Source organism: Notolepis coatsorum (assembly GCF_963971535.1).
Source record: "Notolepis coatsorum genome assembly, chromosome: 6".
Taxonomy (NCBI): domain Eukaryota; kingdom Metazoa; phylum Chordata; class Actinopteri; order Aulopiformes; family Paralepididae; genus Notolepis; species Notolepis coatsorum.
Genome location: NC_140170.1, coordinates 6,516,071 through 6,531,167, shown reverse-complemented (window position 1 = coordinate 6,531,167; position 15,097 = coordinate 6,516,071). Strand labels below are relative to the sequence as shown.

The 15,097-nt window shown below is 44.2% G+C and overlaps 1 protein-coding gene across 1 annotated transcript in view; it reads right to left on the bottom strand.

Annotated features, from left to right (window-relative positions):
• Nucleotides 1-8,122: 8,122 nt before the first annotated feature.
• The window catches only part of LOC311230759 (kinesin-like protein KIF11-B), a gene marked incomplete at both ends in the record, with an annotated part of 90,208 nt that continues 83,233 nt past the window's right edge, over nt 8,123-15,097 (bottom strand). The window contains 2 exon segments of the mRNA XM_084317118.1: nt 8,123-8,377; nt 13,124-13,242. Of these exon segments, the coding sequence (XP_084173244.1) occupies nt 8,123-8,377; nt 13,124-13,242 (374 nt within the window).

Genomic DNA, 15,097 nt, shown 5'->3' with positions numbered 1-15,097 from the left:
GACCAGACCAGGGTTAGAAATTAACATTTTTTTTCAAGGGCTTTTTTTGCCCCCCTTAATTGATTTTCGGGGGCTTTTTTTTTGTATTTCGGGGGCACTGCATTTTTATGATAAACGGTAGGGGTGGGACGGTTCACAAAATGGACGGTTCGGTTCGTATCACGGTTTTGGGGTCACTGTTTTCAGTTCGGTTCGATATACGTAAATTTTTATAAAAAAAAAATGTAACACTCAAATCTAAACACTCATTTATTAAAAAAAAATAAAAAAGTTGACAAGTGTTAGTGTTTACAGCCTTAAATAATGTTTGGCACACAAAGACCGAACTGACTGAAAAATATAGGCTACATTTGTAGTATTAACTTAGTGCAAACAAACAATATGCTCAGCCAGCACTAGACTTTCCTTTCTTTAATATAAACACAAAAAAACAATGTCAACCATGTTTAAATTCCCTGATTGTCAGTTCTTAATGGAAAGATTCGTGTTCTCCTTGAAATTATTATGTATCCGTCTACATTTATTTAGACTAACATTATTTAAATATTGAGTGCAACTGTGGTGGATTACGTAATTCGGTGAGTTGGAACTATCTATGGGTTGGCGCCGGGTCCCCACGGACATTTTATTGTCACGCACCTTCAGCTCAGGCAATGTTATTATCAGCTCCGGTAACGTTAGGAGGTGATGGCATGCAGTGGGAAAGCGGCAATAGTCCCGGTTGGAGTTAGTAAAACACAGTTGTATGTTAGCCTTCTTGGATGTTGAATAAACGCCTATCATTGTCTTTAAACACCCCGCCTCTCAGACTCCCATTTCCTTCTCTGCTAGCTAGTAGCTACGGTAACATTTCGTTGACTGTATTACCTCGCGGGCTGATTCTATAGTTAAAACGTGCGTTGTTTTGTACAAACTGCTAACGCTATGGCAAGATGTGTGTATGCCTATGTAATGTTAATGGCTATGTTTTTAAAGTCGTAATGAAGATTGATTTAGATTGTGCTTGCCATTTGTACACAAACTGACTAGCACCTGGCTCAGCTGCAGTGCTGCAGCAGCCAGTGCTCACCTCCGCCAAATGAATTATTTTTATTTGCGCGTCATCTGAACGGTACAATACACAGACGCGCCATTACCGGATAAATATATATATATAATTAGTAAACTGTCGGGGGCATTTTGTGCCCCCCTTAACTGATTTGAGGGCATTTTGTCCATTTTCAAGGGCATTATGCCCCAAGCCCCCGTTAATTTCGAACCCTGCCATAAGCAGTTTATGAAACTGCCATGGTTGTACTTACTACCTCTTAGACTACTTGTACAAATTATATGAAATATTTTTACTGGGAGGCGGAGCTGAGCGATCATGGAGTAGACGTGTTTCACATGAGCTCCCTTCTACCGTGCTGAATATACGTTTCTTCCCATTAGTCTTTATTTTATTTTTATTTGTTTTTTATCTGTTTGCTAGGTCGTCGTGTTTAGTATACTGTCATCGCCTTTTTTTGACTTTCTGCGATGACGGGGGTGGAAACTAGAGCCATGAGCGCCCCAACCAGCAAACCACCACCACCGGGCCTGGCCGCATCGTCGTCCGGTGTCGGGGAAATAAGCGAAGCTGTGCTCTTGGTCATGACCAAGCTACACGCAGACTCTGAGGCACGCGTCGCTGAAGCACAGAAGAAAGTGTTGGCGGATTTTTGTGTCAACCTCCGTCGTGAGATATCGGAAGAGATACGGCTGGCGGTGGTCCCGCTGACAGACAAGATGGAGTCGATTCACGCTGCCTCATCGGCTAATGCTAACGAACTAGCCATGCTAACGACGGAGGTATCATTACAGTGCGAGAAGATGGTGGGTCTCGAATCCGCCCTGCTGGCTAGGCAGGCTGAAGTCAACAAACTACAGTCGGCAATGGAGGAGATGCAGTCCCGGGATAGACGCCACAACGTCAGGATTGTTGGAGTACCGGAGGCCAGCGGTGAAGGCCGTCTCTCTGAGACCATGCCCGAACTGCTGCAGAAAATACTAGGGACGGACGTCCTCCCTTCGCCTCCTGTCTGTGAGTCGGCCTACAGAGCGGGCAGGTTTTCTCCCGGCGTGAACAAAGAGCCGAGGCCCATCATAGTCAAGCTGAACAGGCTTCAGCAGAGAGAACTCATCATGCGGTCGGCTCGTACAAGAAGGGGTAATCTGAGGCTTGGCGATCACAAAGTGGCCATTTTCGAAGACTTTACGCCGGAGGTTCAAGCACAGAGAGGCGAATACAAGGTGGTCCTGACTAAGCTATGGAAACTAGGCCTGAGGCCCACGTTATTCGCTCCCGCGAAATTATCTGTATTGGAGAAGGTCGATGGTCAGCGTTCATTTTGGTCGTTGGCTAAAGCGAAGGAATATCTCGCGGGGATACCCGGGACTGTTGCTTAATATCTATGTCGGGTGAGTGACTTGGCGGTGTGGGCCTATATACAACGATTAGGCCGACTATTCACAAATACTTGCTGTCATGCCCAGACATGCTAACTGCCCACTGCCCATCCAACTAGCGGGGCTTCCCAATGACTTCTGTTACTTGCTAAAGCTGACCTCATGGTCGTACTTGTGTATCGCCTCTTTGGAAGCTAACGAGCTAGCTGAACAATGTACATAATAGGCTAACGTGCTATCCGGATTCATCACTAGCTTACGCGCTAGCCTCGGGCTAGCTGAGCGGGCTTCGTCTATCGTCTGCGCTGAGACATTCGAGACCCGTTAATGGTTACGTATTTTGGTTGCTGTTGCTGTTCAAAGTGACATTGGTTTGCACAATTCAAGAGTGATCGGGTCCTTAACTAACTTCTGGTATGCTTTTATTTTTATATCCAGGTTGTTTTGAGCTTTGGGATCCAATAGTAGAAGCCAAGGTCGGTTGAATATGCATATACAATATATGATAACAGGTTTGGTCGGGTATGGCTTGCACTTTATGGCTATATGGTTATATGGCTTGCACTTTAGCCATAACCCTCTTTTCCTTTTTTTTTTCTTATTGTCGCTGTTTTTATGTCATCTGTATGCGCGATTTAAATGTGATCCGATTCTACCTTGGACTAACTGCTGATATGCCTCAATTTTGTTTTGAATTTTCCGTGATCCATTTGTGCTATAACGTTGCGACATTAATATGCAGACTCCAAGGTAGATGGTTACAGGGTTGATGTTGAGTAATTATATAATAAGGGCTAATTTTTCCATTATAGCTGTCATGTTAGGGCCAAGGCTCACGTTGGCTCTCGACCGAATATACATAAAATATGTGATAACAGGCTGGCTTAGGTTTAGCTTTGCTTGCACTTTAGCCATAACCCTCTTTTTCCTTTTCCTATTATTGTCGCTGTTTTAATGGCATTTGAATGAGCAATTTAACTGTGATTCGATCCTACCTTAGACTAACTGCTGATATGCTTTGATTTTGTTTTGAATTTTCCTTTATCCATTTATACTATAATGTTGCAACATTAATATGCAGACTACGAGGTAGATGGTCACAGGGTTGATGTTGAGTAATTATATAATAATGGCTAATTTTTCCATTATAGCTGTCATGTTAGGGCCAAGGTTCACGTTGGCTCTCGAACGAATATACATAAATATGTGATAACAGGCTGGGTCAGGTTTAACTTTGCTTGCACTTTAGCCATAACCCTCTTTTTCCTTTTCCTATTATTGTCGATTCTTACATAGGTTATGTCATTTCAGCCGTTGTGCCTGATCAGAGGGACTGCTTCAGGGGTGCACTTTAACCATAACCCCTTTTTTCCCTTTCTTATTATTGTCATTGTTTAATTGACATTGTTCACACAATTTCGCACAATTAACCTGTGACCCGATCCTGCCTTAGACTATCGGCTGGGATGCTTTAATTTAATTTTGTTTTGAATTTTCCTGTACCCATTTGGGCTATAACATTGCGACGTTGAAGCGCAGATTCGGAAATAGATGGTTGCAGGTTGATGTGGAGTTATTATTTAATAATGGCTATTTTTACCATTATGGTTGTCTTATGTTGGGGCCAGGGCTCAGGTGGTTTTCGACAGATATCTTTATTGAATTTTATTTTTATTATTATTTGTGTTTATTGGACTAGTGGGGGTTTACTCAGGGGTTTATCTAGAGGGGGGTTGGAGTGGGGAGCGTCTTTTTGGATCCATGTCTCTAGTGGGAAGTGATAGGAAGATGACCATCCTCAGTGGATGGGGCATAGGGTGGGGATTGGAGAGTGGGTATAGGGGGGCTTATAATAGGACGGGTGGGTTAGGGTTTAGAGTAGAAGGAGGGGGGGGTTGTAGCTGGGGTGGTATTTTTATGTGTTTTATGTACTGTTGTCTTATATGTGTGTAATTGTTCCTCCTCTGAACTCCTGGGATTGACTGTCTGGGCCCGCCTGGATCAGCGCCTCTGTACTCGGCCTGGCTGCACTGGTATGTTCTCTACGCATTTAGACGAGCTCGACCATGGCTAAATTGAATATTTTAATTTGGAACGCAGGAGGGCTTAACGCCCCACACAAGCGTGCCAGTGTCCTTTGGCTATTGAAGAGGAGAAATATTGACCTTGCTCTCCTTAGTGAGACGCATTTATTGGTAGGTGACGTGTCAAGACTGGCAAATCGGCAATATCACGTTATCTCCTCATCCTCAGCCGATAAGACGAAAGGAGTAGTCATAGTTACAAGACGTAACCTTGATATCAAAGTCTTGGATGTATGGTCGGACACGGAGGGAAGGATTACTATAGCAAAAGTTGAATTCTTGCATAGGAAGATGGCTATAATAGCATTGTATGCTCCTAACACATTTGATTCAGCGTTCTATAATACAATCACGAAGAATATGTTGGAACTTAATGGATACGCTCTCATTGTGGGTGGCGATTTTAATGCGTGCTGGGATGCGGAGATGGATAGGTCCGGGCCCTCTGAAACGAGCGACCAAAAACGGGCCTCTAAGGCCCTTAGGATGTGGGCCAAGGACACAGGGCTCACAGACCTTTGGCGCTCATCCAACCCCACCCTCAAAGATTACTCTCACCTGTCAGCCAGACACAAAAGCTTCTCTCGAATTGACTATGCATTCGCGTCCCCTAATATGTTTGATAGTTTCGATGTCTCATTGGTTCCCTTGGCTCTCTCAGACCACAAAGGGATTTTCCTTACGGCAACCTTTGGCAAGAGCTCCCAGATGGCGTTTTAATTCGACTTTGCTAAAGAACGATGACTTCTGTTCTGAGTTTAGGAGTAAACTAGCTGAATTTTTGCAGATCAACGTTGGCACAGTAGATGACCCTAGGGTCCTGTGGAACGCATTGAAAGGATTTATCAGGGGTCATGTCACACTATTTGCCTCCAATTTGCGAAAATCCCGGTCAAAAAAGCTAGAAGGACTGGAATCATTATATGCGGACCTATACGCATCCTTGCAAACTAACTATAATGAACGACTAAACACACAACGTAAGATAGTCAAAAAAGAAATAAACTCCATACTTAAACAACAGTCTGAGTTCTTGATACATAGGACAAGACAAAATTACTATTTTCACGGCTCCAGACCTAGCCATCTATTGGCAATGAAAATACGCTCAAATGATCATTTCTCGGATATCCCCTCGATTAGGACGAGCCAGGGTGCAGTCACTACTGATTCGAAAAAGATCAATGACACTTTAAGAGTTTTACTCAGTTATATAGCTCAGAGGGTAATCTTGAGGACTCTAAATTTGAATCGTTCATTGGCGGGCTTGAGATACCCCACATTTCTGAGGAAGAGGCCAAGGAACTGGGGAGATGGTATTCCACCCGAAGTGTATTTAGCTTTCTGGGACCAACTGGGTCCATTGATGCTCGATATGATCAATTACGCTATCGAACAAGGGGAGTTCTCAAGAGATGTCAATATGGCGTTGATTTCTTTACTTCTCAAGAAGGACAAAGATCCCAATGATTGTGGTAGCTATAGACCCTTGAGTCTTCTCTGGGCCGATTTAAAAGTGTTTGCCAAGGTGCTGGCCTGTCGCCTGCAGAGATTTATGTCTGTATTGGTACACTGCGATCAAACTGGTTTTATCCCGGGGCGTCTGGCTGCAGATAATCTTAGGAGGCTGTTGCATGTAATCGATAACAGTAAAGACAATACAACTCCATCCACAGTTCTGTCTTTGGATGCCATGAAGGCGTTTGACAGACTTGAGTGGTCATACCTGTGGAAGGTACTTGAGGTCATGGGTCTTGGGAAGAGTTTTATTCATATGATTAAAGTCCTGTATGCCTCGCCGTCTGCGATGATACTGACAGGCAAAAACTGTTCCACACTCTTTCCAGTCTCCAGATCTTCTAGACAGGGTTGTCCTCTGAGCCCAGGACTGTTCGCGCTTTCCCTCGAACCTTTGGCCCAATTTATTAGGCAATCGGAGGACATCGTCCCCATAATGGTCAATAATACTCTACACAAAATTGCTCTCTATGCGGATGACCTGCTGATTTTCATGGACGACCCCTCCCGGTCGGCCACAAAATTATTGAGGATAATCGACGACTTTGGTAAATTATCAGGCTTTAAGATTAACTGGAACAAATCAGCCTGCCTACCTCTTAATGAACTGGCCAAGGCGGTACGACTACCAGCTGATATCCCCATAGTAGAACATTTTAAATACTTGGGCATAGAGATATTCCCCACGCTGAACCAAACTACTAAGTACAACTTCATGGGTACTTATGATAAAATACGCCAGGATCTAGACAGGTGGTTATATGCATTATATTGATGATGAAATACAGTTTGATGGCAATCAGCGCGATATTAAAAATTCCAACTAGACTTACTTCTAGAAGTTACTACACGTCATCTGATGTTGACCGGATGGGCGAGGGGGCGTTTATAATTCCGTGGGCAGCGTTATACCAATCATCTAATGTGGGTCAAATGTTGATAATAGCAGTTAGTATCTAAGACGGTAACGTTACACGCTGAAACTCACCCCAGTCTCCGCGCGCCGTTGGGCGATCATAGTCGAGTAGAAATTTTATCATTATGCGATATATTTTTACCCGGTCCATCTCCAGCTTGTATAATGGTATATACGTCCAAATCATGTTGTTTATCGAGTTATTGCCAATCGATCACCGTGTAGCGTGACGAGCCAGAGTCCCATGAACCATAGCGAGCGCCCGGAAGTACTACGGTCGTCATGACAACCTCTATTCAACATCCTGTTTGGCGATTGCGCCGATCGGCCACCAGATGGTGCTCCTGAACCGCCAGAGAGCTCAGTGGGTCCTGCTGGTGGATCTCTGGCCAGCGGAGGGACATTATGAATCCGATCGCAGATTTTTGAAATATTGATATAAGGACGCTGTACAGCGTCCCCCGGCAACTTTAGCATGGCCAGCAAAGACGTGAAAAGACGTGTCCCGGCACTCAAAGTGTTAATAAATGAGAAGCATGTTTAGATTTGAGTGTTACATTTTTTTTTATAAAGATTTACGTATATCGAACCGAACTGAAAACCGTGACCCCAAAACCGTGGTACGAAACGAACCGTCCATTTTGTGAACCGTCCCACCCCTACCGTTTATCATAAAAATTCAGTGCCCCCGAAATTAAAAAAAAAGCCCCCGAAAATCAATTAAGGGGGGCAAAAAAAGCCCTTGAAAAAAAATTTTAATTTCCAACCCTGGCGCACACATATACTATCGACCATCTAGCGTTTATTTGAAAACGATTATGAGTCCTCCGCCTCCTCTTCCACTGAGGCAGGGCAGCCCCCTCCTGTTGCCCACGCAGATCCTCGAGCAGCTCCTTGCGGCTACGCACGGCCAGCACCCTGGGACACGCAAACTCTCTCCGCTGAGGGGTCTTACCTAGAGGAGGGTGAAACAGCTCGTTAAGAGACTAGTATAATACTGAGACCTTCTGTACCCCCCGCCCAAACAGGAAAACATCGAACCCAAGTCTGTGTGGACACATACTCTCCTACAAATATAGTATGATAAACCTTGAATATGCATACATAGAGGCCTTCCCAGCAGGTACACACCCTATACTCATTCTACAGAGACGAAAGACGGTAAGAGAAAAAACAGCTATTCGTGTGGAGGCTTCAACTCGTCTTTACCCGTCGAGACATCTCGTCTTAGCTCCTCCTCCAGGAAGCGATGGACTATCCCCATGCCGGAGTCGATGTGGTCCTGGACCGCAGCCTGCTGCTCGTCCAGGAGGTTGTGGTGCATGGAGGTTTGGTTCTGGACGGTCTCAGCAGCCTGAGTAAATTTACTCTGCCTTTGAGCCAGGTCTGTCCTGGACCCCTGTAGCTGCTCTGCAGACCAAGCCTCTACAGTCTTGGGGAGAGAGCGAGAGAGGAAGCGTTAAAGAGATAATTTGTCCCCTAAACTCTGGGGAAAAAATAAACAAATTAACTTCTACTTTTTATTTTCTTTAAATATTTTTTTCCCCCTCACTTTCTGTATTTTTGCTCCCATCCCAATTTAGTCGTTATGCCAATTCCCTTCCTGGTCGTTGCGTGCATTGCCCCACTGTCGGCCTAGGGAGGGTGTAGAACTACCACAACGACAACGATGGAAATACCTGGACTTTTCGTTCTATCCCTGATGAGGCAAATACACATGTGATCTGTATATGTTTAGGTCAATCAAATCAAATCAAATGCCTCCTCCGGTACATGTGGAGTCAGCCAGCCGCTTCTTTTCACCCGACAGCGAGGACTCTCACTGGGGGAATGTAACGTGTGCGGAGGTTCACGCTATTTCCCCCCGATCCCCTCCCTACTGAACAGGCACCCCGACCTACCAGTAGGAACTGCAGTTTACAACGACCAGGACACATAGCGGGTCCCACCCGCTAACACTGCCAATTGTGTTAGTAGGGACGACTGACCAAGCCGGAGGTACTGCTGACAGCTGGATTCGATCCCAGAGTTTCTGTGGTGGTAGGCGAGTGCTTCTACTTTATTAATGCCTGTGAGGAAATTGTTCCTCTGCATTTGACCCATCCTACCCACCAGTATTGTTTGAAAGAAAAGAGGGGGGGGGGGGGGGGAGCTCGAAACTGTCCAGACCCACGGTGCAACCAGGTGTAGGCTTTTGTGTTGTAGCTACATGAACTGACAAAACGTCCCTTGCAAAACAACCAGTTGAGTGACCACAACTTGGACTTTAAAAAAACATTTGGCTACTTAAAATCATTGAACGTACAGAGAGTGAGAGAAAGAAAGGGTATCTGGCTCAGCATTAACAGCTAACTTTCGTTTAGGTCATTGAACATGAAATCTGTAATGTCCTTCCACCGCTTGCTTTTCTTTTTTCAATTTGTTTATTTGGACGGGACAATGCAAAATTAATGAACACTGGAGTGTAAAAATTGCCGGATTTAGCACGAGGCTAATTTCCATCCGTTGTCCCCAAACATAAAAACAGGACTCATAGAAACAGTAAGAAATTTACAAATACATAAAAACAGGACACATAAAAACAGTGTCTGACCTGGGCCCTGTTCCTCGTACCTGGCTAACTGAGTTAGCCGGATAATTTTCAGGATAACTTGACTTAAGCTAGACCTTTCGGTTCCCCGACATGCGATTTTCTAAATCACTATGGCAACAGATCAAAAAGTTTGAACCTGGTCGAGGGCAGGGTTAAGTTCAGTTAGCTGGATAAACCATGGCCACGCCCTCGCAAAGAAATGCCAGCTCTCCTTCCTGAAATAATCCTCACAGTCTAGATCCCATTATACCATTCTGAATTATGTTTTGTGCTTCGTTTTTCTAGAGGGGGCTTTTGAAATGTAAAATAATATACCTAAAATTGTGAGGTTTCTGTCCTTGCCTTCTCACTCGTTCTGTTCCTTTAACCACCCTCGCTTTGTTTTCATTCATTTTTTCTGTCAAGTATTTCAATTCCCTCGTTCACACGTTTCTCCCCGTTGACGTCATCTGAGACGTCGCTGATTGGTTCTCTCACTTCCCCACGCTTGTCAATCACATTCCCCAGCTGTCACTGCTTTTCAATCAATCGATCCCTCATTATTTATACCCCGTTTTCCCCACCCTAAGTTGTTGGTTCGTCTTGATTTGTCGCTGGATGTTTTTCCCCGTTGCTGCTGTTTCACTGTGCTGTTCTCCAGGAATTCCTAGAAGCCTTCGCTTGGATACCTGCTCCGTGGCGCGCGCTCGCCTCCACTGTTGTTCCTGTTCCTTTTACGCAGCTCGTCTGGGTGAGTTTTCTAGATTGACTGTCTTGACCTATTTCCGATTTTCGTGTGTAACCCTTACACTGAAGTCTACCACCTTTTTGTCAGACAGTCACTCACCCAGCCATTATCGATTTTGCTCTTTCCTTTATGGAATAATATTTTTGGGATCTTCCACCTCCCTCTGTGTGTTTGCTCACGCCGAAGATATTATTTCACATTTGGACAGTGTTTGGATTTTTGCTCACTGTGTGTTTACACGAAGATATTATTTCACATTTGGACGGTGTTTGGATTTTTGCTCACTGTGTGTTTACATGAAGATATTCACTTGGGCTGTTTTTGGAATATTGCACATCACTGTGTTGTTTAACACGAAGAATATTACTCCCTGTCCTCCAGCTCGTTTCAAGTCTGCTCTGTCACTGACTCGTTCCCTCTCTCCCTCTCTCGGTCTTGCACAACATCTGAGAGATCCGCCGTGAGAGTCTGCAGAGCGGTACAGAGGTCTGCTCCTGCTTCCCAAGACTACCCTTCCGGGAGAAGCTGCAGAGCAGCAGAACTTTGCCCCTTGTTCATTGTACCTGTTCTTGTTGACCTGCTTTCCCTGTTTCACTTATTCTTATTACCAAATAAACAAGCCCTCGTATTTGGCAACTCTGAATCCAACTCTCTTGTGTCGTAGCGTTTGGGGTCGGTGTCAAACCATAACAAAAATGCTGATAATAAATCATATTCAGCCTATGGATTTATACTTTGTCCTAAATAATGCACGTCATATACGGCTCTCGCAGTCGCGACACACACTATGTGGTTGTTTTAATAACGGATCATTGCAAATGTGAACCCCGCGGGCGTTTGGCTCTGATTAGTTTCATATTCTCGGCTGTGGATGTATTTGCGCCCCGGATTGTGTTTCATTCAAGCATAAATTGAAGCGTCTTCATGCTGGATTGTGGATATGAATTACGCCAAATCTGAATCCAGGGCTGTACGCTAAGCTTTTTCACTAGGGGCACACTTGCCCCTAAATGAGAAATTTAGGGGCAAAAAATATTTTTTAGGGGCAAATTTTTAAATAACAATTTTACCATTATTTATATCGATTGTTTTTGATAAAAAAAAATAAAAAAAAATATATATATATATATATTTTTTTAATAAAATATATATATTATATAATCATACTTGTAGTTGTATTATCTGCGAGACATCGCCACCACGCAACAAGTCTAAATGCTCGCTATATGCAACCAGCTCCACTGTGTGTACTGAGTAGCCTCCAGCTACGGCCAGGATTCTCCGGAGCTGCAGCTGGGCCCTATACTGTAGCCTCCAGCTACGACCAGGATTCTCCGGCGCTGCAGCTGGTCCCTATTGACTATATTCAGCGTGCCCTCAGCTCGAATACGCATCAACTCAGTGTTATAAGACATTGATATCAGGACGGAGCTATTTAGTTTAATGGGACGTTTCGTTTTGAACAGTAAGCTAACGCAAGCTATCATGCACTACTAGACTTACTGGAGCATTTGTTGATAGCTATCAGTAGCTAGCCGGCTGGCAGGCTCACCGAGGTCCCAGTGTTTACAACAGCCACGGGCTGGAGGAGGAGCAGACGCCGCTGATCATACCTGCTGAGTGCTCACTGCTCAGCTCGCGTGAGTGACGTCATCGCGTCATCACACGCCTTGGATAATTTAGGAGTGAAATACGAATCCAAGGCTTGAAAGCACTACTCGCAAGCCCGCCCCCAGATAATATTTACCAATCGCAACGGCCAATTAAAGGGGCAATTCGCGACGATATCATTGCACTGTACAGCCCTGGAATCTGTGGATTGTTGAATTGTATCACTGTCACTCACACGTTATTGTGATATTGTAACTGGGATTAAAATGTCTGATGAGATGCGCTGTTTGGCGGATTTGACGTGGACGTGACTTGAGAAAATGAATGAGCAATTGCAAGCCTTTGACGTTTTGATGAATGAATGAGAAAATGCATTTATCTGTTCAAGCACTGTTATCTGATGATTAACATGACTGGTGTCACTGGTATAAACCAAAGGTTAATCAATTCAATGCATGTATGGATGATGTCCGAAACAGATTAAAACCTGATTAATAGTGAAACTGTATAGCTTCCAAGGCTCTCTGACACGTTATTTCAGGGGTCGCGCCTTGAAAACTTTAATTTCACTTCACCTACCTGTCGACATGAAATTCCCAAACGCCGACGGTAAAAAAAGCCTGGATGTCACGCAAAGTGTAAGTTGATCGACTTAGTTGAACCAGGTACAGGGAATAGGGTGCTCGACATCGCTTGCGGATACGTTTTATGCTCAATGTCCGACATTTTAAACCCAAACCACGGCCAGATGATGAACGAAGCACATTTCTTGCAAACTCATTGTTATTGTTTGCATCAGTAATGGGACCCTCCATTTAACCATGCATACTTATTTAGTAGCCAATAATAGGCCAACTTCTTGACTCGTTTATTATCTTTTAATGGCAGCACGCAGTTCCCCTAGCTTTCTGCGTTACATTTGTAAATGTGAAAAAAAAAATGTACATTCAAAGAGCCTAAAAGTAGCCTTCTTGTGGTACAGCCGGTAGAGTAAAATCTTTACCGGTATACCAGTTCAATCGTTATACCGCCCACCCCTACCACAATGAATGATCCATCAGGGCTGCACACTATGGACAAAATATATTGACCAACCTCAAGCCCTGCCCTCTTTTCCTGATCCTCCAAGCACAACTGTCGCTTCCCTCATTTTGTTTGTCAGAGGAAAAACAACAGTTGTGATTGGAGGATCAAGAAAAGAGGGCAGGGCTTGGGAAATTGTGATGATATACACAGAGGTTGTTTACCTGCTGCAGAGCCTGAGCAGCAGCAGTGCTCTTCTCCAGCAGGGAGACCTGTTCCTGGGCTTGAGTCTCTGCCTGGTCCATGGCTCTGGAGAACCACTGGCCGTGGCGCTCCGCCAGGCCTATGATGGAGGGGGAGTTAAGAAAAGTTCATGTGCTGTAAGTGACATTTTCTTTTTTTGTTAAAAATAAGTGTTAAGGAACACGCCAACTTTTTGGAAAATTCACTTATTTGCAATCTACCCTGGAGTTAGACAAGCAGATACCCCTTTCTTATCTGTGCATGCATTAGGCTTAGGGAACAGCCACACCCATTAGCCTAGCGTCGTGACTTCATCGCCTCAAAAATAAGTCATGTTGTTTTTTGAAAAACTGGGCTTTTGAGGATGAAAAATAGCCCAGAGTATATAAGCAGAGTATAATCTGCTTAGAAAACGAAAATGTCTAATTTAATAATTACTACATTTTTTTTCTCCACGTGGTAAATACACAGGTCACAACATGTTTTAGAGTTGTATTTGGAGTGTATTTCGTGACTGTTGGGAACTAGGCTACACTGGCACACCTAGTTCCAGTGAATGACGCTAAGCTAGGCTAACGGTGCGGCTGTTCCCTAAGCCTAATGCATGCACAGAGAAGAAAAGGGTATGCATCTGCTTGTCCAACTCCAGGGTAGATTGCAAAATAAGCAAATTTCCCAAAAGGTTGGCGTGTTCCTTTAAGTAGCTCTACATTCCAACAGCCATCACTTGTATAGTGTTGTGTCATGTCATTAACATGAGTCTCCCAATCAGGAGAGAACTCCACAAAGTGGGCCGTGTAGCAGGAAATAGCAGTTAACAGGGCGGTAGCTCGTAAACGCTCTCGTCTTCCACCTTAACGTTTCACTAAAGTATGTTTCTGACAATGATATGACATGACAAGATATGCAATTGCTGGATCTTAATTCATATTTTATCTGCAATGCCTAGTTTTTACAGGAAGTTAGCCAAAAAGCAGGATCAACCTCCCTAGAGATAGTTAGTGATTATCAGGAAGTGGACTCAGTTGAACCATATACATAAATAAACTCAATCTGCTTGAAAAATGTTAGCTTGAAAATTAAACAATTGGAATCCCAGGGTGGTTGTACTCATCTAGCAGGCGGTCATTTCAAATTGAGTTGTATTTTGTGCTGAAATTCCCAAATAGTCGTTTATTTGAATGTATTGTTAACATTCAATTCCATGGTGCAAAAAAACAAATAAATTACATATTTGTAAATGGCTGCATTTATATAGCGGTTTTATCCAAAGCGCTCTACAATTTGTTCCTCACATTTTTACCCATTCACACACCGACAGCAGAGGCAACCATGCAAGGTGCCAATCTGCTCATCGGGAGCAATTGGGGGTTAACACAGTCTTGCTCAAGGACACTTCTGACACGCTGCCCGGGAATCTAACCGGGAACCTCCAGATTACAAGCCCCCCCCCCCCCCCCCCCCCCCCCCAAGTATATATATATATTAGGCTATCGCGGTAACCGCATCACCGCAATCCCGCGGTGAACAGACAACCGTGGTAAAAGAAAAAATACAAAATGGGGCGTCATCATTTTTAACTCAGTTAATGTATTGCCTCGTGCATCCGTTTTCCAGTAGCATGAGCTAACTTCACGTTTCCATACAGTTTACAACTCAGATGAAATCAGGATTTATTTTCATATCCCGGACTCGAGCCCCCAATGTATACCTTTCCCTGTATTAATCTGAACCGTAGTAGAGTACAGGGGAGCGTTCTCCTAACACTCCCGGGCCGAAGTGCCGGTCATGTAACGTGCTTGTTATAACTAGCCGGACTTCGGTGTAATTCCCTCTGTAAGGTGGTGACAGTAGACGTTCTCTCAAGGATTGGGCATTAATTTCCGTTTGCAGCTCTCTATTCTTAATGTTATTGACTAACGTTACGCGCCAATTAAGTGCTGCCTCTCTCTACC